Below are 26,963 nucleotides of genomic sequence, written 5' to 3'. Positions count from 1 at the left end.
GACTAGCTAATAAAAGGGCACCATGTATGGCCAATGGCAAGTGTTTCAGGTTTTTCCCAAAAAAGTTTCAGCCAGCCACAATTGTTGACCAAGATGGTTTTCCTGTTTATAGAAGAAGAGACACCAGACGTACTGTGCAAAAGCAGGGTGTTCATCTCGATAATCGATTTGTTGTCCCATATAGTCCACATTTGTTACTCAAATATAGAACACACCTAAACGTGGAATGGTGGAATCAAAGTACCTCAATAAAATATTTGTTTAAGTACATCAATAAAGGATCTAATCGGATTACAACAGCTATTGTCAATGACCAAAACCAGGATGGCACACACAATCAGGTTCATGATGAAATTAAACATTATCTTGACTGTCGGTATGTGTCCATCATCTTCTCATTAAATTGCATTTCTTCTATAGACAAAAAACCCTTTGTTACGAACTAATTAATAAAATTAATAATTACTACAAATATTGTGTTCATATTTTATTTTTCATTCTACAGGTATGTGTCGGCTCCTGAAGCATGTTGGAAGATTTTTGCATTCCCAATGCATTGGCGTGCACCAGCAGTTGAACGTCTTTATTTCCACCTAGAAAATCAACAGCCTGTTTATTGGAAAGATAGTCAAGAAATTGGCACAGTACTAGCTAAGGGTACAATCAAAGAATCAATGTTCACAGCTTGGATGGATTCTAATAAAATATACCATCATGGACGAGATCTTACTTATGCTGAATATGTGTCCAAATTTGTTTATGATGCACGAAAAAGATGCTGGAAACCAAGGAAACAAGGAAATACTATTGGCAGGCTGATTTGCGTGCCCCCTTCCAGTGGAGAGTTGTTCTACATGAGGATGATGCTTTCCTCTGCTAAAGGATCACAATGTTACGAAGATTTTAGAACAGTAGAAAATGTTGCCTATCATACATCCAGAGAAGCATGCTTTGCAAAAGGTTTTCTAGGAAGTGATCAAGAATTTGTTGGTGCCTTACGAGAAGCAAACACTTGGGGAACTCCACACTATCTTAGGAAGTTATTTGTGAAGCTGCTATTTATGAATACCATGGATAGGCCAGAATATGTGTGGAAACAAACTTGGTAATGGATGGCAGATGATATTGTATTTAATCATAGAAGACAAGGTAATTTCATAAATCCTAAATAAATACGTATCAATCATACGGTTCATAACTGACAATGTCATTTTTTACTATTCATAGGCATCCAACTAACAGACAAAGAAAAAATGCATCTTTGTTTGACGAAAATTGAAAACCTCTTGCAAGCCAACAGGAAAAGCCTACGAGATTTTCCTTCAATGCCATACCCACTAGGATATGCCGCCAAGACGCACCAAAATAATCTCATCTACAATGAATTGGCTTATGACAGGGAGATATTGGCCGCCGAATTTGACAAATGCTACCAGTCGCTAACAGGTATTTATAAAAATTTTTACTTTTTACTAACACAATATGAATTCCTAACAATCCACACTAATAATAAATCATTCATACATTACTAAATGCAGATGAGCAGGCTTCTATTTTTAATAAGATTATGCATGTGGTTGCAACTCAATCAGGTGGAGTTTATATTCTATATGGATATGGTGGCACAGGCAAGACATTTGTGTGGAAAACTTTATCATCTGCTATACGCTCTACTGGCGGAATTGTTTTAACAGTAGCTTCAAGTGGGATTGCCTCGATACTATTGCCTGGTGGTAGAACAACACATTCTAAGTTTGCTATTCCTGTCCCTGCAACAAAAAATTCGACATGCAATATCCATCAAGGGAGTGATTTGGCTGAATTGTTGCATATCACAAAACTCATCATATGGGATGAAGCTCCAATGTGTCACAGATATAGTATTGAGGCCCTTGACAAAAGTTTACAGGACATCATGCACAACAGCAATCCTTTTGGAGGAAAGGTCATTGTTTTTGGTGGTGATTTCCATCAAATTCTACCTGTTGTGCCAAGAGGTAATCGTTCTGACATTGTCTATGCAACTTTAAATTCATCTTACATTTGGAACCATTGTCAAATTCTAAAACTGACTAAAAATATGCGGTTGCAATCAAATCCTACTGACCATTCCAACTTGGATGAACTAAAACAATTTTCTGAGTGGTTGCTAGACATAGGTGATGGTAAACTTGCAGAACCTAATGATGGTTATGGTGAAATCACCATCCCAGATGAGTTTCTTATCAAGGACTTTCAAGATCCTATCCAGGAAATTGTTGAAGCAACATATCCAGACTTATTACACAACTACAACAATGGCGATTTCTTGCAAAAAAGAGTTGACCTTGCCTCTACAAAAGATGTTGTTGATAAAATAAATGACTATGCCTGTCTTTGATTCCTGGTGAGGAGAAAGAGCATTGTAGTGCTGATTCTGTTGACAAATCAGATGAACTACTCAATCCTGCATTTGGAGTACTAACAGTTGAATTTCTAAACTCATTGAAGACATCAGGCATACCAAATCACAAGCTCATAATCAAGGTTGGTACACCTATCATCCTACTACGAAATCTGGACCAAGCTGATGGGTTATGCAACGAAACTAGGCTTATTGTTACAAGACTTGGTTCAAGTGTTGTTGAAGCGAAGATTATTACTGGGTCCAACATAGGTCATAGAACTTACATACCAAGAATGAATCTTTCTCCTTCTGATTCACCATGGCCATTCAAGCTAATTAGAAGACAATTTCCATTCATGGTTTCATTTGCAATGACAATTAACAAATCTCAGGGACAATCGTTGGCACATGTTGGATTATATTTGCCAACCCCAGTTTTTTCTCACGACCAATTATATGTTGCACTTTCACGAGTTCAAAGCAAAAAAGGGCTCCACATTCTTATTCATGATAATCAAGGCACTCCCAAAAATACTACCATTAATGTAGTATACAAAGAAGTTTTTTCAAACTTATAATCATGGTATACTTCCCAAATCCTTTTTTTTAATGTACATTTTCATTATTAAAATTCATTTTCTATCAAACACTAATTGTTCATTTCATTTTCACTTTGTCAATTTCTGATTATATGTTTACAATATACTATGCTTTTAGTATACAATTTCTTATATTGCAGTATACATCAACACTATGTTGTATAGTCTCCCACTCCGTAGAAGATGTTACCATCATAATATTTCTAGCACCATCAAAAACATTCTATCATACAATCAGGTTAGTTTCAAATACATTCCTAAATTAATGTTTTCCTTTCCCTACATATATTTTGACATATTTCACATTTATCAATATTCAAATAGAAGTATGAGCCCGTGCATCGGCACGGGCGTTTCTCTAGTTAAAAATAAAAGGAAGTTTTTTTCTTCTAATATTAAAAATATTTAAAAAATATCTATAATACTTGTATACTAATTAAAATATCTTATAATTTTCAATATGTTGTTTCTATTTTTTCTTTTCTTTAATCAATTGAAGTATATAATTTTATTTTCTCATTCTTCTCTTCTTTCACCTCCATTTAAATCATTTGCCCTTCTCGTGTGCTTTGATCCAAAATCAGGAAAGAAAGTAAAAAAGTGCATTATACATATATTTATTCACCAAATAAATACACCTAACGTTGCTTTAATTATCTTGCGGACAAAATTACAGCTGGCTATAAATCTTCTGACGCAATAAATGATGCAGGCTTTTATCTATTCAGGCAAAAGAGGAAGTATAATATATTTACTTTGATGTGAGTTACGTCTTTGTCCTATTCAGGGTTATATTAATAATAATTGAACTCTATAAATCACTTTCAAGAAGTGGTTTTACGTTTATATTATCGCATTAGAAATGATAGGTTACTCCCGATATCATATTACATTTGATATTATTTTCATAACAAGTTTATATATATCTCATGGTGTAAAATTATTTTCATAGAAAGTTTATATAATAACTTTTACAATAATAACAATAGGAGTGACATAATAAATAATTAAAAAATAAATTATAAAAATATTATTGATCTGTCAGATTAACTTTTACCTATTCATTATTATCATTTGAGAAACTTCTTTTAAAAAATAAAAAACAAATTTTTGTTTTATTACTTCTTTTTTTTGTCTCGTCCATTTTTATCCCAACCAAACATCCTTTTAGTGAAGTTTAACTTTTAATAAGACTAGTACGTGGGGGAATTAATAGAGTCAAAGAGAAAAAAAACATTTAAATTGGATTTTTATACCATATTTTTAATAAATAACAAGTAACAAATTAGAATACATACTCAGTATACTAGTTTTAATTATGAAATTAATTAAAAATTTAATTAAATTAAAATAATCCTTTATAGACCACAAATTGTAATCCAGTTCAAGGACATACGAAAAGAAGAACATTTTATTACTTGGTAATTATTATAAACTTATATATACTAATTTTCTCTTCTATCTCGTAAGTCCTACCTATTATATCTTTTCTGGGCTATAAAGTATTATAATTTGTACAAAGGCAATGCATAAAAGAGAAAACGTGAAACAAGATAACCATTTCTAAGAAAAATCTAAAGCTTCGCTAACTTGTACATTTCCCAACGTACTCACGGGAAAGCTTACACAGGCTGACATGCACACAGAACCACACATGCAATAGACAAAGAAAAACAGAGAAAATAATTAAAAAGATGCTATGGCAATATTGCATGACTTTGTATACAAGGCAGATCAGAAAATTATGTAGTTTGAACAAGTATACCAATATTGGCCCTCATAGAGTCATAGTACAATTATGTTGTCCTTGGCCTTTGGGTATACAACAACTTGATGAAAGAGAAACGAAAGACCATTCCTTCACTACATCGATCTTCTCAACTTGTTTTTATTCATGCATGAGTTATGCAATTCCTGTGAACATTAAGTTAGAGAATACTGTTATTACATACATACATAAATACATAGCTTTGAATCTTTCAAGGAAAATTTAGTAAAAAGCATAAAACCCTAATTTTCTTGCCCAAAAGAAAAAAACTTTTTCAAAGAAGGATCCTGTTCTAACCGAAATAGGGTGTTTATTAGTATGTATTTCAAAAATTCTTTCCCTCGTCATTTGAGCTCAGCTGATTTCATGTATGGGTTATATTCTTCAGGGAGAAGAGTACAGAAGTCTGATATATATAAGTTTTTCCCCCCATGTTCTTTATGTAAGTATACTTTGAACAAGGAAGGAAATGGAACATGGTGAATGACATGACGAAAAAAGCAAGACATATATGTAAAGTTGATGTGAAAACTGATTAAAGAAGAAAAGAAAGAAAGAGAGGGTTGAAAAATATAACTTTGGTCCTTGGTGCATTACCATAATAATTAATTATATATTAACTAACTATCTGCACACTTGAATCCATCTGGTGGGGTCTTGCCACAGTCAATGAGAAGCTGAAGAGCAATGGGGATGATGATATTGATGTTAAGAATCTTAGCCCTAATGGTTGTGCAGAGGCACACAGCAGCATCCAAGTCCACAAGCCCTGCAAGCACCGGACAGCAGGTCTGCTGGGCACTGCTGCCTATGCCAATGTGTATGAGGCCACCAAGCACATCCACACATGCCCCCAGTTTTAGGGTGTCGATGGGGCATGTTGGTTGTGCTGGTGGTGGGTATGGCACCACTGGTGGTGGTGGTGGTGGACATGGTGTTTCACTTGGAGGACTTGGTGGTGTAACCACGGGTGGAGTAACCACCGGTGGAGTTGGTACAACAGGTGGATACACAATAGGTGGTGTTGGCACAACTGGTGGATAAACAATTGGTGGTTTCACAATGGGTGGTTTTGGCACATAAGGTGGTGTAACAATTGGTGGTTTTGGCACAACTGGTGGATAAACAATTGGTGGTTTCACAATGGGTGGTTTTGGCACATAAGGTGGTGTAACAATTGGTGGTTTTGGCACAACTGGTGGATAAACAATTGGTGGTTTCACAATGGGTGGTTTTGGCACATAAGGTGGTGTAACTGGCACCACTGGTGGTTTAGGGACATATGGTGGTGTAACTGGCACCACTGGTGGTTTAGGGACATATGGTGGTGTCACAACTGGTGGTTTAGGGATATAAGGTGGTGTAACTGGCACAACAGGCGGTTTTGGGACATAGGGAGGGTTCACAATTGGTGGTTTTGGAACATATGGTGGTGTAACTGGCACAACTGGTGGTTTTGGGACATAAGGTGGATGGGGATGCACTGGAGGCTTTGGATGAGGTTTTGGGACATGGGGTGGATGTGGATGAACTGGTGGTTTAGGGTAGTGAGGAGGTTTTGGAACATAGGGAGGGTGTACATGGGGTGGTTTTGGAGATGACTTGGGTGGTGGACATGGTTTTGGTGGTTTGTGAACCGGTGGTTTCACAACGGGAGGCTTTTTTGGAGGCTTGGGAGAAGGGTAAGGGCAATAGGGACAAGCAAGAACATTGAGCAAAGTGCTCAAGTTCAAGAGAAGGACCAAGAGGATATTGGCTAGGGCAAACTTTCCCATGAGAAAGATTGAGGTAAGTAGCTAAACTAGGGAAAGGGGGAATATATGTTTGAGTAGTGAAGATACAATGAGGGGCCTTTATATCATGATCCAACCCTAGTTTTTTTCTCTTTCTTTCTCGTGAGTCTTAATGATCACGGACAAGAGTTGTGGCAATCAATCAATCAATCTAAATCTAAATCTAACTCCTAACAATTGGAATTAAATTATTCATTTTTTGCGATGAATCATTGACTTCAAGGACCGAAAAATCGTTCAGGATATATAGGTGGGGCCCACGGTGTGGCAGAGTGAATGAGCTTCTCTCGTTCAGCTTGGATTCACGGACAAAGTCGATCACAGTGACAAAAAAAATTGTGAAAAAAGAGGGCCAAAACTACGATTTCAATTTTTCATGGACAAGGGGAATAAGAAAAAAGCAATGCTGTGTAAGAGGACATTTTTGACATGTAGTGACAAGTGGAAATCGGGTTATATTCAGCCCGTGATGAAGGTAATCCTAATTCGTAAAGGTGATGTAAAGATGCTTTAGAATTAGTGGCTTTCTAGTGTATATATATCCTTCGTTACCATTTGGTGTTTAAAATTTAAACCCATTCCCTCATTAATTTAATTTGACTAGAAATTAATTCTGACATGGCACTAAAATCAGTCTAATAGTGAAAATTTTGGATAGTTTGCATGAAATGTTAGATTTAAACCTCAAAGGAAGAAAGATTTGGATGTTAATCGGTAAAAAGGAAATATATATATATATATATATATAATGTAAATAATACTTTGACGTAAAAGAGGTAGATAATATTTTATTTATTTCATAAAAAAGTATGTATGACTTTTTTAATATATTTTATCTATTTAGTTCGTGATGAGAGTGAGCCCTGCCACAAAGATAATTGTAAAGTTGCAATTTGGTTTGGTTGATCATAGTTTAAATGGAAAAATAACCTCTTTACATATACAAGCATAACGCTGAATGAACCTTCTTTATACTTGCATAGTCATAAACTTTCTGACACTAGGAGTTGTTAGATAATTATCTATTTAGTTTGTGAAAATGAAGAGTTTCTCCATGTGGGGAGGGCAATTTTTTTTTTCTTTTTTAAAAAGTAGTATGTAGTCCAATTTAATATATTAATTAATTTCCCCTCCTTTTGCCTAACCATAGTGTCGGCCAGGGTTAATACGTAACATCAAACTATCATGTCGAGAACTTTCAACATTGACTGTGGTATTTAAGTTCAACTAAAGAGAAATGCAAACGGCTGTGTCGTGTCAAATACTTTCTCAGAGAAAACAAATAGTATGAATTTAATTAGAAACTAAACTAAATGTGCCGTATCACCCGTACCAAAAAGATAATTACTATACAAAAAAATGTGTCATTATTATGTATTATAAGACTATTCACTTTTTAATAATTAATTTAAAAGTGATATTTAACATGGTTTTTATTAATTGATAATATAAATTTTTACATTAACATTACAATATGTGAAAATTAAACTAAAATGTTATACATACATCATAAAATTTAAACAATTGAATTTTTTATTTTAGATCGATGGTTTGATCATAATTTAGTAAACTTTTATTTTAAGGAATTAAACTTTTAAAACATACTTACATGAGTTACATCTCTAATATTAAAGCGTTTTTTAAGTATTATTACAAATTTTAAACACATCTCAATTAACTTTTTTTTAAAATAAGAATAAGAAGGATTGAGAATTACGTGTCTAATTAAATTACATGTCTAAATAAGAATAAGAAGGTGCAAAATACCCAAAGAAGGATTGAGAAAAATCGTAACAGAACCTGCAAATCTCGAGATACAGAAGGTATACCTAGCATGCACACATATGGATTACACAACTAAATAACGGAGTGAAACATTGAGTATATATAAAAGGATAGAAAGGAAGAAGAGAGGTAAACATTCATGCATTTCATATGATCATATCTAATATCCACACCCTGTTCAGAGTGGAAGGTTTGAGAGGTTCAAGGTGAGATCAACTTGAGTTACATAAAAAATTCCATCTTTTGGGTTGGTACTGAACATTTGGTGTCATATGTAGGAACAATTGTTAACCCACCAACTTCATAAGCATCATGATACATAACTATCGTGCGCGCATCATTAATCCACAATATATGTTTGGCGTTAACTATACTTCTTTTTTTATTTATATAAGGAAAAGGAATTTATTAAGAGAGAGTAATGGGGTACTCAACCTATATATATCAAATATCTGTGATAAGATTAATCATTCCAATTGCATCCAAAGAGGAAAAAATTTCGAGGCTGTTAGGTTTGTGTGGTCTTTCGCTATATAAAGCAGATTGATTGGTTAATTTTGTTGTTATTCATTTGTCGTTTTGACAAGGGAGCATATTCGTGTAGTTAGTTTGCTTCTCCTATTTTGGACTCCATATAACTTTCACATGCACAGGTATGCAGATATTCCGGAGGCTTAATAGTTTCGGTGATCTTGGTGTTTCGTGATATTAATTAATTTTACATTGAATTTAAGTTTGACATCGTAGCAAAAATTGAGCTAGGTTAGATAAGGTTCTCTCTATATATACGAGAACTTTTTTATATAACAAAAAAAATTATTGAAAACCGAGTAGCAAAAGAATCCAAGAATAATTAACTTAATATCGGCAAGAGGTGCACCAGTGGAATAACTAAAATATATATAAGACCCCCTTCCGGCATGTAATACACCCTTAGCTAAAGAGAATTGAATAAAAAAACCAATACCATGGACGTAATATAATAGAGAGAACCAGGACAAGAGAGGCCACATTAATATATATCATGCAGCCTCCACGTAATAGTCCATGCAGTCTCTATTTAATTGAATTTTAACATACATATTATACCTTCACAAGATTCTGGTTCCGTTCCACATATGACAGCTTTCCATTCTGGCTATTTTCTTTGATCCAAAAACAAGTCCTTCCCTTAATTAATTAAGTAGACTTCTTCTTCTATAACGAAAGCAGAATTGGTGGTTTTTTGTTACTGATTTTTTATCAAGATTTTTTTTATTACTTATAATCTATACGGACGAGAGGATTATCAACCGTTGGAGCGTATCGAATGTGTCATGGGGATAAATAATGGTGCTAGCTAATTCTTGATCATAATGGAGGTCCCATGTGTGAATCCAAATATATACTGTCTGGTGGTGCAACAAAGAGGGTTGTAGTGTATCGGTAGAGAATGACACTCAATTTAGAATTTTTAAAAGTGATAATTAAGTATGAAAATTAATTATGTGTACCTGATTAAGGTAAACATGGGTATGTTTAGAGTCCTGGGAGTTAGTAATCTCCCGCATTATGGACCCATTATATCTCGTATTGTACTATTGGGAGTATTTGAGGGATCAAAGGGGTCTTAACATGGGTGATAATGTTTGGAGTCTTCTGTTGAGAAAAATAAATTATTTGATGTGGTACATAAATCATGTATGAGACTTTGTCACATAATGAACTAGTCAATGGATCAGAATTGGGTTTTGTTCATTTACTTAAGTCTTAATAATTGTTGTTTTCATTAAAAATTAAACTACAAAAAGGATTATCTATAATTTAGATTAAGGTACCAAATTGATACTAATACTTGAGTGAAGTCATCAAAGCATAAAGGGTTACCATCGGTCAGTGTTAATAGAGTAAAACCTGTTGTGAATATCGACTCTTAAAGGGTGTGAGAGTGTTAGTAGTCCCACATTGAGAATAATAAATACTTGATGTGGTACCCTTAAACTATAAGGCTCTTCCACCTAATATGCTAGTCTTTTGGATTGAGTTGTGTTTAACTCCTAACAATATTTTTATTTCTTTTCAAGTGCCATCTTATATCATTTTAAGATTTTAATGATGACACCTTTTACCCCATAGCTAATTAATAAATAAAAATGTTGCGAAAAATAAATAAGGTTAATTTTCTTTGAGAACTTCTCTTCGCGGTAAAAGAAATCACATATATCTCATGGCAAATTCTAGCATAGACCACTTAGTCAAGTGGTTCATTATGCATCACTCTTTATAGTCGTTATATATATACATCAATTTGTATAGTATTATCATACATTCTCCCACATTGAAACATTTTCTCTTTCCCATCCTTTCTCACAGTTCCTTTTTTTTGTTTCCTCCGCTACTAAAAAAAAGCTTTCAACATCGATTTTGGAGGATTTTAACATTGGTTTAGAACCAATGTTGAATTGACCATTATTGAAAGTGGACAACTTTTGACGACGGTTCAAAAATCGATGTTAAAGAACCTTCTTACATCATTGGTTTTGCTCAAAATTGATGTTGTAAAGGTACTTTCTACATCGGTTGCAGGCACAACGGATGAAGTTAAGTGCATTTTTTAATATTTATTTTGTTTCACAATGAACCCAACCTATAAATTCAAAACAGACCTCGACACCTTCTAAAAAAATATTTATTCAATGCATAAAAACTAATAAGTGTACAAAACTATTAAAAGTATATTTTTAAGTATGATATATATGCTTACACAAACAATTTTGGATATGTCACTAGTCTTTACTGGAATTTTGGGAAGAGTTAAAATGACAATATATAAAATAAAGTGGCTTGCTATTAAGTCATAGCATAGCATATTTATAATCAACAAAAACTGGTGTAATAGTGACAAAAGTTGAATAACAAATCTCTTTCAGCTCATTACCTAGAAGTACGTGGTTCTCCTCTTAGTCATAAAGTTGATAATTCATAGCCTCGTTCCATTTTTCAGTTATCAGTATCTTAGGCTCATCAACAAAATTATACAAGTATCCGTCTACTTTATATCTACTAGTGCTACAAATGCAAATATGTAACAAGAATGAAGGCATCTATATAGTAGATAGACACTAATGCAAGAAAGAAACAAGAAAATGGGTTTGTGTTGTAGATTGTAGTAGTGAAAAGTCCCTAAGTAAGAATACATTTTAATTAGAAGCACAAAAAATTAAGTTATGCTTCTTTTTCAGAAATACCAAATCATGTAGCCATACAAACTTAAGTTACGATTCAAAAGCAATTAGTCACAATACTGGAACCCATCACTCATCTTTCTCAATGTGTTCATGGTTTTGATGGTGCATTTTGTGACTAATTGCAGAATACATGAGAGCGTTAAAAGCAATTTAGTTATCGAAATGAGATTTGGTTCCATATCCCAGATGGGGTTTAGAAGTTGATAGTTACAACTTTCACATGCCAATGAGATTTCCAAACACACTATAAAGATCTAATTATCAATAAAAGAACTTCCAAGGACAAATGAACAAGAAAAAAAGTTGTTAAGTATGTACACCATTGTTATTATATTGGTTCTTTACTAAAAAAATAATACTGTGTTGTGAGCATAATAGTTGCAATAACCAATAACTAGAACATGTTTAATATCCTTTTTCCATATTTTAAAAAATAAATAAAAAATAGAATTCTTTTTTATTATAAACACACCCTTCATTCCTGAAGGTTTCCAACTCTCCTTTATCACAACAGAATATTCTCCTGAAATTCATATTCTATATTATCATAAGCATGCCATCACAAATTTGAAATTAAACTATGAAAGTAGCAATGTGAGTATAATAGTGATAATTTCAAGACAACACTGAATCCAAGGTAGTTGGATAACTGAAAATTGGTGAATAATGAAAAATAGAAGACCAAAGTACCACACAAGTAAGCATACCCACAACAAACCAAATTTTTAGTATTGAAAAATATTACACTACACTGCAAGTATGTAAAATAGAATTTTACATAAATTGAAACAAACAATTCACCTACAAGGGCATCATTAATAAAACCAATTTTTGTACTATAGAATTAACACCCTCTTTATTAGTTCTCTCTTGTAGAATATGTAATTGGTTCTCAAGATTCATCCTGTCTAATTGTTTAGAAAAAAAATAAGAAGAAAATTCAATAGCTAAACCAAATAAATCTACAGAACAAAATGTAAAAAAGTATAGAGTGGAAATTGAGAATGAGCCAAGAGAGTAAGAGAAAGAGAGGTACCTCATTGCTGAACAGAGTATTGAAAGATAATTAAAGAAAACCCTAACCAAATTAATTAAAAGAGAGGTACCTTGTCTGATTGAGTACATCCGCGTTCTTTAAATCTGGAAACGAGTTTAATGTCTTCACTGTGACCTTCGTGCAACACACCTTCAGCGTGTCACACCCCTATGAGTGCACCTTCACATAAAAATGGGTTTCATATCTCAAATCTAAAAAGAGTTTGAGAGATCTCAAATCTCATTTTGCACTTCTTATATATTTAAACAAATTAAAACCCCTCAAATCTCATATCCCATTTCGCACTTCTCTTGAGAGGGAAGTAGTAGTTGTTGAGGATAAAGAAATAGGTAGTACTATTATGCAGAGGTACACCGTAACACTATGAATATTAGATCAATCTAAAGGCCACCATTAATGATCCATAATAGACCACCTATTAAGGTGGTCTATGGAAGCAATGTCCATATCTCATTGTCTCAAATTTAACTCCAAATTTAATATGCTTCATAAACAAAAACATTAATTAATATATAAAATTTGACACTTTAAAAGCCATACATCTCAAATGAAAGCAATATAAAAAAATTAGTTAAAAATATAGAAGTTCCCATTCCTTGATGTCACAATAGTTAGACCTTACTATCCTATGAAAGGAAAACATAACAACTGTAAATAAATAAATAAATAAGTTGCTCCTCCATCATCCTACTCAATATTCAGAAGTACATTACATGCAAATGACATTCAACCTAAACACATACAAGCAAAGAACAACAAAAGCAAGGGGTGAGAATATGTTTTCACATCATGCTTATAGTATAACATTAACAATAGGTAAAGCACAAGTGCATGCATACTCTTACACATATATAAATACACTCCCTTAACAATTGAAAATCACATAAAGGCTTATCAGCAATCACTAAAAATTGTATACATGCCATGTGCAATGTAATCCGAACTTCCATATGTCATGTGGTGCCAACTCTAACTCTTGAATCTAGTACATTTATGTCTACCCATAAGATGCTTCATTGATGTCAGTGCCTTCAATATATATTGCACTACACTAGAATGATATCCACTCAATGACTAGCAGGGTTACCCAACTTTTGACCTTAGTCCTTTGGGCTTAACATGGGCTAATGGGGTTTCCACATTAGGTCTCTAAAACCCTTAAGATTCAAGTTGTCATAACCTCCACCATCTATCTCATATCTATTTCACATCAACTTGAGACTCTATGAAAATGATGCATGTCACATCCCGATGCAACACTAATCCCTTTAGACGTCCCATCACACAGAAGTGAGCGCATCCTTGCCCCTCATAGATTAATTAGGTCACTCACTATATAGATACCATCCAAGCCTAATTTTTCAATCTCATAGACTAAGTCATTCATCTCACAATGACATATAGTCAAATCAATTATCTCATGCATATCACATACATGTCACACTCACAGCCAATTAGAATAACAATTCTTAAGTTTTGAGTGTTATCTCACTCCTTTCCTGTTACACATCTATGACTACTGTAGATTGAAAAGGCGATTTCTAGATTTATACTAACTTTATCAATTTGATTCTTATCTAGTTTGAAAGCTAAGACAGTTAACTACAACTTATATGTTGACCTCAAAAATTGGTTTGAAAATTTACTATACTAAAATTTAGAAGGAACATAAAATAGCTATGTAATTTTTATAGCTCAAAATTTGCTCATAAACATTATGATATCTTGAGCTAAGGACCTTATTTTTGGGTGAGACAAAAGTTATCGGTTAGCTACTAGGATTGCATTTCTTATGAAGGCACCTAAGTTTGATTCACACTCTTTAGGGAATGCACGACCATGCAACATGAAGCACAACCATGCTTCATTTCCTCTAAAGCGTTGTTCTCATCTCAAATCATGGTCTTGCATAAATATGCATGACTAATAAACCAGTATTTGTGAGATATTTTATGAGGTTTAGCCTTGTTTTTGCATGTTTTTGACTTAACTTGTTGGCAAAACTCATGGAATTCTTTAAAGTGTATTGCAAATAGGGAAAAACTTGAAAACAAGGAAAACTTGCAAAAACTTTGATGAAGAGCACTGCCATGCTCTTTGGGAGAACGAATGTGATCATTCCAGTACACCATGGTACTTCTAGCACACCCATGCTCTGATTTTTCAAGAATTGGGAAACAATGTCAAATTTTTCAAGAGCAGTCATGTTCATCTAGAACACCCCCATAACGCCTTTAAGATGGTTGTTCTCCGAATTCCGCAATTGGGATTTCAGAGTTGCTATTTTTCAAGAATGGTTGTGCCTCTATTCAGCATGATCGTGCTCCCTTCCATGTCAGGCACTCTAATTTTGTACTATAAATAGAAATGGGAAAATGAAAGTAGATATCTTTTATGTTGTGTAAGAAAATTCACTATGTGAGTGACCTAGGCATAGTGTAGGATCTCTTTTGGATTGGGAAGAATGTGAGGAAGATTATGGGGGCTTCTAATTGTAATTTTTCGTACTCCCTTATCTTTCCCGTGTATATGAGGTTATTGTTTTGCTTGTCTGTGCCTATGGCCGACTAAACCCCTCTTTTCTAGGGTTATGATGTAATCTATAGATGAACCCCAGTTTTAGTTAATTTAAAATTATTTTTATTTAGTCAATTATATTGTTCTATCATGCTTAATTTCTCATTAGACTTGATCAATCTATATTCTAGTTATTGTGCATTTGTGATCAGCTTCGTATGAATAATAAAATTATACAACAACTAAGTCATTTAGAATAATGATTGACCAAACATATTTTAGGGATTTTTTATTTTCATTCTCTATACACTTATGTTTTCTCGTAATTTACTTTTTAATTGACCAAATTAGAACTAAATTAAGAGAAAGATTGTTAAAAGTGTGTGGCCAATTAACGTAGAATTGAGGGGATTCAATTGTGAGATTTAGTCATAGCCCTACGCCTTCTTATTTGATAATTTCATTGCATTGTCTTTGATCACTCTAGAGTATTGTTTTCTACAAAGTAATTGAACATAAGTCTTTCAACTTTTGATAAAAAAAATTGAAAATGCTTAGTTTATTGCAAATTGAATAGTTATGGAAACACAACTAGTCCTTTGGGTACGATATCTGAACTTAAGTCCATTCTAACTACTGTATAGGCTACCCTTGCCCTAGTGTGAACATATTTTATGCATCAAGTTTCTAGTGCCATTATCAGGGACTATTTGCAGAGTTCTTGGATAATTCATTTTGTGTGAACCAAGAAATTTCTATTCATAGTGTTTATAGCTTTTATTTTTCTTTAATTTTCTATTTTAATTTATCTTTATTTCAATTATTTAAATCCTAAAATTTTTAATTTTGTGTTATTTTTATTTTTTTCTATTTTCAATTGCGTTTAATTCCTTTTCTTTTATTTTCAGTGCATGCTAACTAAGTCCCTGAGGCCTGAACTCTTGCACGAACTTGAGATCGAGAAAGTTGCTTGCAAGAATAGAGCTAAACAGAGGAGACGAGACATGGCTGGAAATGGATGAGGTAATGGGAATGAGGTTGTTGTCAATGAGCAGGTGGAGTAGACCCCGTTAGATTATCTCGCTCCTCAAGTGAGGGTAGCTAACAACATATTGTTGCCAACTTTGGAGGCAAGAGTCAATTTTGACATGAGATATGGTTTCTTGATGATGATAGAAAGCAATTAGTTCCATAGGGCAACCTCTGAAAAACTCATGGCACACCTGAAAGGATTCCTGAGGTTGACTAGCACCATCAATGTGCAAAACGTGCCTAGAAAGTATGTGAGATTGAATGTTTTTCCAGTTTCACTCAATGGGAAAGCTTGGGATTTCCTTTGTGCTTTACCCGAGCACAATACCACGACTTAGGAGAAATGCGCTAATAAGTTGCTTCAGAAATATTTCTTTATAGTTAAGATTGATTAAGTACAGAGAGATATTGAGAATTTTGTGTCGAAGGAGCAGGAGAGTTTGGCTCAAGCATCTGAGAGGTTTCGGGAGTTGCTCCGGAGTTGCCCACATCATGGTTTCAACCCACAAAAATTTGTACATATTTTCTATGGAGGAGTGCCATCTCATAATAGGACAAGCGTCGATGCGGCTTATGGAGGAAATCTCATGTTGAAGCTACCAAGATCATTGAAGATATGCCTTCTAATCCCTACAAAAATTATAGGGATAAGAGGATTGTGAGGAGATTGGTGAAACAAGTGGAGGTAGAAGCATCCAGCTCAGGCATTGAACAAAAACTCCAAATGCCGACCAAGTAAATGGAGACTATGATGAGAGTGCAGACATAGGTTCTAGCTTCCACACTATCACCTCCCTCTTGTGGTAAGTGTGGGAGGCTCATAGAGGAAGAGAATGCCCAGTGAGTAATGCACTTGCACATGCCATGGAGGAAGTAAACTATGCTGGTGTACAGAGTATAGGATATGATCCTTACTTTAATACATTCAACCAAGGTCCTAGGCAGAGCAAAATCATAATGTGTATATGCCACCACATATGTAGAATTAGAGGCCAAGGAAGGAAGAGAGAAGGCCATCATTGGAAGATGTTATGATCCAATATATAGCCAAGAATGATGAGCACATGAAGTTCATGGAGACTCAACTCTCCACCATGAAAGATCTTTTGTCCCAAAGAGCTCCTAAGACTCTTCCTTCTCAAATAGAGGTTAATCCTAAGAATGAGGAGTTTAATGTAGTGAGCACCAGCATCGGAAAGCCTATGGTAGAGTCGAAGAAGACAAAGAAAGCCACTCCAACACTAGAAAAAGAGGCTCTCACTGAAGAAAGTCACAAGATAGAAAAAGTGGGTGAAAAAAGGGTATTGGCACCTCCTCAGGTAAGTGTTCCTTTTCCTTAGAGAATGAGAAATGAGCAGAAGGATAAGTGGCTTTCTAAGTTTGTTGAAATGTTTAAGAAATTACATGTTAACATTCCTTTCACTAAGGCAATTGCTGAAATGCCAAAGTATTCCAAGTTTTTAAAGGAAATCATTTAAAACAAAAAGAAATTGGAAGACTTTGCATTAATTGGTCTCAATGAGGAATGTCATGTTGTTGTTTTAGAGAAATTGACTCCTAAGCTTAAGGACCCATGAAGTTTTTCAATTCCCTATACTATAGGAAACTTGTTGTTTGATAAAACATTGTGTGATTTAGGTGTTAGTATCAATTTAATGCCTTATTTTGTGTTTAAGAAGTTGGGGTTGCAAGAACTTCTACCTACTAAAGTCTATCTTCAACTTGTAGATAGGACCCTCACTTACCCACAACGGGTAATGCAAAACTTATTGGTCAAGGTTGACAAATTCATTTTCCTAGCTGACTTTGTAATTTTTGATATAGAGGAGGATGAAGAAATCCCAATTATTTTGGGATGACCTTTCGTTAACATAGGAGGGGCCTTGATTGATGTCCAAGAAGGGAAATTGACATCGAGGCTAGGTGATGAGAAGGAAGTGTTTAAGGTGTTTGATTAAGCAAAAAGATCTTTCTCTTTACTTTCCTGCAATTTTGTGCTAGTCACTAAAAACATGGAAGTCATTGTGGCTAGGCATCAGCCAAGTGTGGGAAGGAAAACACTTTGGAAGAAAACATCATTCCAAAAAACCTTTGAAGTGGCATGAGGGATAGAGATGGAACCACCACTCAAGCACTTAGCTATAGAGTGGATGACCTTGCTAAGGGATTGTTGTGAGAAAAGGACATTACCTTATTCAAGGGTGGTTGATTTATCTCTCTTTCAACCATCAGGCTCGGGACAAAAAACAAGCGCTATATAGGAGGAAACCTGTGAATGCACTGGCCTTTGAGCTAGGCATATCCTTTTTTTTCTACCTTTTTATTTTGCATTAGTAGGCATAGAAAATTTAAAATCTTTGTATTTTTAATAAATCTTGTTTTCTTTGTTCCTTCTCTATTTTCAAGTTATGCTTTAGTTTTATGCTTTTTGCATTAGGGACACTGTATCTCTTAAGTGTAGGGAGGGGTTTTCACTGTGCACTATTTGAACCATCCCACAACTTGTATTATTGCGGTACATATGTTATTTTTATGCCAATGTGATTTTTTTTTTAATTTCTTCTTCTTCTTCTTAAAAAAAGTCACATAAGGAAAATAAATAGAAGAAGTAAGGGATCAAAAGGAAATGATTTTGGGATATTGCTAATTAGATAAAGCTTTTGTATCCTCAGTTTGTGTCACTAAGTCTAAGTTGGGGTATTGATGAGCCTTTTTGTTATCATATTTGTTCTTTACCTGCCTTACATTGCAGTCTGACCCTATTACACCTTGTGATGCCTCACTTTCATGCTTTCTAGATTGTTGTTTGAGTTTACTTGTGTAAACTTGTTGGCAAGTGTACCAATTTTTCACAAGTAGTAAAGTTTAAACGGAAGACCGAGTGTCGAATCCACATGAACTTTGTTTGTACTTGCGTTGATGAATACCCAATTTGCAAGCAAGAGATTATAATAGAGATAAGAAGAAGGAAACAATTTGAAATTAAAAAGACAAGAATAATAAAATAAACAAGATTAATGCAAGAGATAACTTCAATATTTAAATATGTTGGGGCCTAGCATGCCTAACTACCCTTGATGCAATATTAATGTTTTTTTCTATTAAATGTTTTCCCAATTTCGACCCACATCTACTAAGACACTCAACCCTGATCCCTCACAATGAAGAGCCTAATATATCTATTCTCTCTCCCAAATCCCTTTGTAAAGATTGAATAGTAAATTACATTAAGCATGGAGATGTATGCAGAGGCAAAACAAAGTCACTTTATCCCTAACAATGATTTGTTTAGATCCCCTTTTCTAGTTCTTTAGAAATTACCATTTCCCAATGTATAACCCCTAAAAACTAATGCATGGATGGCTAGACCACACAATAAAGATGAAGAGCAGAAAAGAGACAATAGAAACTAAAATTACATTAATAGATAATGAGAATAGTTGCATTACAAGGGCATTGATTGCTAGGCTCCCAACAGTGGAGGTTTAGCCTCTCATAGCCATGAGAGACTTTACACTTTAGGGGCTAATGTGGATGGAAGAAGGGGTTGAATGACTAAAAGCAAGAAAGAGAGGAATGGCTAGAGATGGAGGGTTTCCCATAAAGGATAGGCTCAGGGTTTGGATATCTTCAATAGAAACCTTTGAGACTTGGTGTGTTTTTCCCTTCAGCTTCTTCCTCCTTATATAGGCTCCAGGTAGCTTACTTTTCATGCTGACTTTGTGCTTAGCGCGGGCTTTCACACTAAGCGCGCCTTTGAGCTTCGTTTTGGGCTTTCTTCGCACTAAGCTTGAGGTTGCCCGCTAAGCACGAGTGCACACTAAGCCTGGATTATGCACTAAGCGAGCTATCTACTTCTTCCAACTTTTCTTCAAGGCTCTTTCTTCTAGTTTTGGTATCAATTTTCCTATAAAGCACTTGAAATCTTTTTCTTTTGAATTATGCCAATAAAAAATTCTGAAGATATTAATTTCTTTATTATTTCATTAAAAACAACAGTAAAGTGAAGAAATTTCAATCATTCATGGCCAAAATTGATTATCAAATTAACTCAAATTTTGCAGTTATCAAGTTGATTGACAGATAGATGGAGTTTCACACTTCTTAAGTGTGATCTGAGTGCTTATGATTGTGGTGAGAAAAGTGATATGTTGCTCTTTGAAACTTGACATCCAACTAGAATTGAAAATCTATTGAAGTTCCTAGGGAAAAAATCTTGAACTCTATGTTGTCTGTCTATTCTATTTTATGTTGAGTGTTAATAAAAAACAAATTTTGTGGCTCTATGGAATGATTTCTTGGATTAAGAGAAACCAATTTTAATATTTAAATCAGAATAATTGCTTGAGGACAATCAATGTTCAAGTGTGGGGAGGTTGATAAACTGGTATTTGTGTGATATTTGATAAGAATTTTAGCCTTGTGTTTTGCATGTTTTTTTTATACTTAATTTGTTGGCAAAACTCATGGACTTCTTTAAAGTGTGACGCAAACAGACCAAAAGTTGAAAAAAGAGGAAAACTCACAAAAAAAAGGCTGAAAAAAAGTTAAACAAAAACCATGACGAAGAGCACGATCATGCTATTTGGGAAAATGGTCGTGCTTATTCCAGCACATCTATGTTCCTTCCAGCCCACCCATGCTCTGATTTTCAAAAATTGGGAAACAACATCAAATTTTTCAAGAACAATTGTTCTCATCTAGGATGATTATTCTCCAAATTTCACAATCAGGCTTTAATTTTTCGAGAATGATCGTGCTTCCTTCCATGACAAACACTCTAATTTTGTACTATAAATAGAAAGAGGAAAATGAAAGTAGATATATTTTACGTTGTGTACAAAAATTGACTTTGTGAGTGACCTAGGCATAGTGTGAGATCTCTTTTGAATTGGGAAGAACACGAGAAGATTGTTGGGGCTTCTAATTGTAATTTTTCTTACTCCCTTATCTTTCTCATGCATATGAGGTTATTGTTTTGCTTGTTTGTGCCTATGGCTGGCTAAACCCTTATTTTCTAGGGTTATGATGTAATCTGCAGATGAACCCCAATTTTACTTAATTTAAAATATTTTTATTCAGTCAATTATGTTGTTATATTGTGCTTAATTTCTCATTAGACTTGGTCAATCTATATTTTATTTATTTGTGTGTTTGTGATCGACTTCATATGAATAGCAATTATAGAACAACTGAATCCTTTAGAATAATGATTGACCAAACATATTTTAGGTATTTCTGATTGTCATTCTTTATGTGTTTATGCTTTGTCGTAATTTATTTCTTAATTACCAAATTAGAACTAAATTAAGAGAAAGATTGTTGAAAGTGTTTGGCAAAAACCTTTGAGCAACCTTAAGAGAAGTCAGTAATTGATAAACATTGAGAAATTTACTAATGTAGAATTAGAGAAATTCATTTGTGAGATTTAATCATAGCCCCAAGCCTTTTCATCTATAATTTCATTGCACTGTCTCTCTCATTATTCTAGAGTAGTATTTTCTACAAAGTAATTAAACACAAATCTTTCAACTATCGATGAAAGCCCAAATTGTTTAGTTTATTGAAAATTAAATTATTATGGGAATACAACTGATCCTTTGGGTATGATATTTGGACTTCGGCCCACTATAACTTTTGTATAGGGTATGCTTGCCCTTGTGCAAATATATTTTACACATCAAGTTTCTATGCATACATTCCAAAGTGGTAATTTTGTTGTGAAGCATGGTCGTGCATAATTCCTAAAATCTTACTCTATTTTGTTTCCCTTTTGAATGTCCCTACTTACGTGAAGCATGGTTATGCTTCGTCATGTAGGCCAATGCCATACTTATGAGCAAGAGTTCTTACTCCCCCTTACTTCAAATGACCAAAACACAACAAGATTGAAATTTTTCGAAGGAACAAAAATGAAACTTTACCAATTTTATAAGGACAAAAACATATGTTTCAGCCTTATTTTCCTTAATATATGTAAAAGGTCTTAAACATAGTTTATTTTAGAATAAAGGAAATTCTTCGAGGATTATTGATTGTGATTTATAGTAATTAATATTGGAAAACCCAAGTCCCACATTGACTAGAGGTAGTGTCAAGATAGATTATAATTCCTAAAATCTTACTCTATTTTGTTTCCCTTTCGAATGTCCCTGCTAACGTGAAGCATGGTTATGCTTTGTCATGTAGGCCAATGCCATACTTACGAGCAAGAGTTTTTACTCCCCCTTACTTCGAATGACGAAAACACAACAAGAACAAAATTTTTTGAAGGGACAAAAATGAAACTTTACCAATTTTATAAGTACAAAACCACGTTTCAGCCTTATTTTCCTTAATATATGTAAAAGGTCTTAAACATAGTTTATTTTAGAATAAAGGAAATTTGAGGATTATTGATTGTGATTTATAGTAATTAATATTGGAAAACTCAAGTTCCACATTGACTAGAGGTAGTGTCAAGATAGACTATAATTCCTAAAGTCTTACTCTATTTTGTTTCCCTTTCGAATGTCCCTGCTTACGTGAAGCATGGTTATGCTTCGTCATGTAGGCCAATGCCATACTTACGAGCAAAAGTTCTTACTCCCCCTTACTTCGAATGATGAAAACGCAACAAGAACGAAATTTTTCGAAGGGACAAAAATGAAACTTTACCAATTTTATAAGGACAAAAACACATGTTTCAGCCTTATTTTCCTTAATATATGTAAAAGGTCTTAAACATAGTTTATTTTAGAATAAAGGAAATTCTTCGAAGATTATTGATTGTGATTTAGAGTAATTAATATTGGAAAACCCAAGTCCCACATTGACTAGAGATAGTGTCAAGATAGACTATATAAATGGGAGTAACCCTCAGCCCATGAACTAGTATTTGGGTTTTAGATAAGCTCATACCCACATTTTAAAATGGTATTAAAACATATCTTAAATCCATTAAACGAGTCACCCATCATGTTATCCACACACTAAGCCCAAAAGTGTTGGACATGAGGGGGAGTATTTGAAAAACAAATCTCAAGTTTCACATCGGCTAGAGGTCAAGATAGATTATATAAATAAAGATAACTTTCACCCTATAAACTAATTAATTTTTGAAATTGAATTAGACTCAAATCCTCATTCTCTATATTAGCTTCTCTCTTCTATTCAAAATTTCAAGCAATTTCCTTTCTTCCTCGCATAGCCTCAATAAATTTCTCTACTCAACAATAATCCAATATTTTTATCTCATGCGGCAATTTCAGATTAAAACCCCCATCATCACAACCTCATTTACAGCAATCAAGGCCACTATTCCTAGATAGCAGGGTACGTAGCACAAAAACTAGACAAAATCAAGGCAATTTGATATATACTTAAAATTTTACATAGAAGCGATCGAATATAACACATACGATCTCTATACCTCAATGATTTGCTTCTAGCCCATTCAGATATTCAAACGAAATTCATCATGGTATAAAATAGTTTCCTCACCAACGAATAATCCATCAAGCAATTTTTCGTTATCAAGTATGCAAAGGTGCCTCACGTGATTAGCTATATAACTCGTGACCACAATATTGAGCTGTGTGATTAAGGATGACGATCTTAGAGATCCAGAGTTTTATTGAGGAGGTATATATGTGTTTTCCTCTTAAGTAAAAATAAGCTATATGTGTTTTACAGTCACGTGACCCAGTTTAGTAGTTTTATTATAGAAACTTTGAATTATAATTAAAGCAATGACTAATAATTTGATTCCTCTCCGATGTATATAGATATTATTTTCTTTTTCTGAGAAACAAGTTATATTGTATTGAGGTCCCTTTCGTTATTGTATTATTGCACACTTATTTTCTAAAGGAAACAAATAAACATTTGACAAATCAATCAACGACAAAGCATTGCTCAACCACATCATATTTCTTCATGCCTTTTAGGTGTCGGCTGGGCATTTTCTACATGCTATTATGTCGGTAATGTTAAAATCCAAATAGTTAGGGATGATATTATGAGAAACGAAAGAATGCAGATAATGCACACACTCACACACAAAAATATTAATAATATTTTTTTTAATACATTCTCTAATATTGTTAGAGATGTATCTCAGACCTAGGTATCTTGAGATGCCTCCGTCGAGATCTTTGAGCATCGCCGACGCTTAGCAACTGACAAGGGATAAACTTTGCCCGTTGACAACCACTGGATACACGTGGCCATGGGCATCTAATGGATTTTCCCGCTGAAAATGACTATATAAGCCTATCAACAACAAACTACAGGGCTAACTTAATATTCTGGATACAAACCCAAACTTGGCTTCTTCTCCCTACACTCTTCTAAGATCTACTCAAATCTACCACTCCAAATCTCTTACACAACGCATGGGAGCCTCGAACCACCGTATCAGAGCTTAGATCCACCATTCTTACAACAAATATTAATTAAATTTTATTAAAAACTATAAAATTATGAATAAAGACTATTGGGAATCTAAAAGAGATAAAACATCATAGAGATTTTTAACAATGGATTACAAGCACACCACACACAAGTAAATTTGACATTATCTTCATCTCCAAACTTAAAGGAATCACATTTGTGAGTCTTCCTCACATATATGTTACTCAACTTATTTATTTTTACCTAATGTTTGATTTCACCTTCACATTTGAATTCTAACAATTCTTCTTAAGTATGAATATTTTTTACATATGGTAGTTCTCCCTCAAGCGGAAACTTTTTTTTAATCTGCAAGTATTCAATGATGACATTCTAGATACTTGCATCGCCATTAATTCACATTAGCGAGACATATAGTCCAATTTCGATGTTATTGTGAGAACTTTTCGATTCCTATACCCACCATTAAGAAGACTTTCGATATAAAAAATTTTCATGCGTGAATCCACCACTAATTCCATTATATTTGCACAAGTTCACCAGATCAAACCATTGATTCTAATCTAGGGGAATAAAACACTGGAAAAATCTTCACTAATAGACCAAATATACAAGTAGATAATAAGTGAATTTGACATCACCTTTAACATAAAATCATAAGACATGAGGTTTATGAGTCTTTCTCACTTATGTGTTACTCAACTTATCTATTTATTCTTAATGTAAGATATTCCACCTTCACATTAAATTTTAACCCTTACTATTATTTGTACAACTTTCAATAAATAGATATTTATATAGTCTTTCAATTAAGTAGTTAATCTTTGCATATTTATGATATTGTTTATCAAATAAACTCAGAATTGTCTCATTAATCACTAATAGTTTAGTATTAAAACTTGATGCGAATAATCTAACTAAAATTTGCATTTTAACTAAAAATAGTTTTACTAGTACCTAATCACTTCAATTTTTATCCTTATAAAATTACTACTTCTATTTTATAAATGTTGTTTAAGGTTGTGACACAGAAAATAAAAATTATAACTAATGTTCTTGTGTTTCTTAAAATTGTTATCTAGTTTTCTGTTGTGCCTTTTATTTATTTTATTGATTAATTTTGTTACTTTTTATTTTATTTCTTTCTATTTAATTTTATGATAAATTTATAAAATAAATCATAAAGATAAAGATATATATAATTATCAATAATATATAATTGGTATTATTTTAAATTTTAAAACAATATTAATAAATAAGAGTACTTTTTTTGGAAAGCTAACACTTAAAAAATTAGACATAAAAATGAGACGAAGTCAACATTTTTTTATCAATATATTTTTTTATCTTCATAATATTGATGTCGAGTATCTATTAATTTTACTGATGATAATTTTAGAGAACCTATTTAACTATTTTTTTTAAGGTTTCTCCTTCTAATTATGTTTTATATCCACAAGACTCAATGTTATTTAATAACACTAAGTAAATTAAATATGAAAAAATAATTCTAAATCCCCTTAATTAATTATCTAATACATAGATGACAATTTTTTCCCTTAATTTAGAAATACTTTAAATTTTTTTGATTGAAACTTCAAATTCATTTTTTTTTCCTCCTCTGAAAACAAGGATTTTAGAACTCTATGAAACATATTTAGATCGATGGAGAGATTGAGAAGAAAAAAGTATTTTTTCGGCAGAATCTTTATACATAAAAATTACATAATTACTTTTAATAATTGTATACATAAGAGGATACTTGAAAGGATTTACATAAATTTTACTTAAACTACTTCTACAATCTCTCTCTCTCTCTCTCTCTCTCTCTCTCTCTCTCTCTCTCTCTCTCTCTCTCTCTCTCTCTCTCATATATATATGGGTCATATGATTATTCTTTAGCCCTTTTATTATTTTATTATTATCTAAATCATTAAAATTGTATGAGTTATATTTTAATCTCTGATTTTTTTCACTCTTTATTTTTATAAAATGCCATTTAATTTTTTTCCTTTTTTATTCAAAACGAATAAAAATACAGTCGTAAAAGATTATAATAATGACTTTTTAAAAAAATAATAATAATAAGTTTTTTATCAGCCCATAAAGGAAGTATATTAATAAGTTAATTAAATATTTCTAAAATTTTCAGGATTAAAATATCTAATTTATATAATTTAAAGGACTAGAGTAAGATTTTTTTTTTTTGTTTTGAATAATTTCAGGGTCTTTGCTTGGAATCAAAGAACAGGCACAAGAGTAAAATAATATTCCTTAATGAGAATCGGGACAATGTAGTCTACAGTTACTATATGTCATCCCTAACCTAACACATACATGATAACAAATTTAATTAATATATGTAGTCTACAGTTACTTCATTTTTTTTCTTTTGAGGTCGTCTA

At 33.1% G+C, this 26,963-nt stretch overlaps 2 protein-coding genes across 2 annotated transcripts; one reads left to right on the top strand and one right to left on the bottom strand.

The window, feature by feature from the left end:
- Positions 1-988: 988 nt before the first annotated feature.
- Positions 989-2,964, top strand: LOC112998767 (ATP-dependent DNA helicase pif1-like). The gene is given in 2 exon segments (XM_041008583.1): positions 989-2,366; positions 2,369-2,964. Coding segments are annotated over 2 exon segments (1,395 nt in total). The 5' UTR covers positions 989-1,567.
- A 1,470-nt stretch (positions 2,965-4,434) lies between these two features.
- On the bottom strand, positions 4,435-6,583 carry LOC100792196 (alpha-amylase inhibitor/lipid transfer/seed storage family protein). The gene is made up of 2 exons (NM_001361133.1): positions 5,351-6,583; positions 4,435-4,899 (listed from the first exon to the last, which is right to left on the bottom strand). Exon 1 carries the CDS (start codon positions 6,526-6,528, stop codon positions 5,374-5,376), a length of 1,155 nt encoding a protein of 384 aa, NP_001348062.1. The 5' UTR covers positions 6,529-6,583; the 3' UTR covers positions 4,435-4,899; positions 5,351-5,373.
- Between the last annotated feature and the right edge of the window lie 20,380 nt (positions 6,584-26,963).

Source organism: Glycine max, chromosome 13 (assembly GCF_000004515.6).
Source record: "Glycine max cultivar Williams 82 chromosome 13, Glycine_max_v4.0, whole genome shotgun sequence".
Classification (NCBI taxonomy): Eukaryota; Viridiplantae; Streptophyta; class Magnoliopsida; order Fabales; family Fabaceae; genus Glycine; species Glycine max.
The sequence above is the reverse complement of the archived record's forward strand: the minus strand, read 5'-3'. Positions and strand labels throughout refer to the sequence as shown.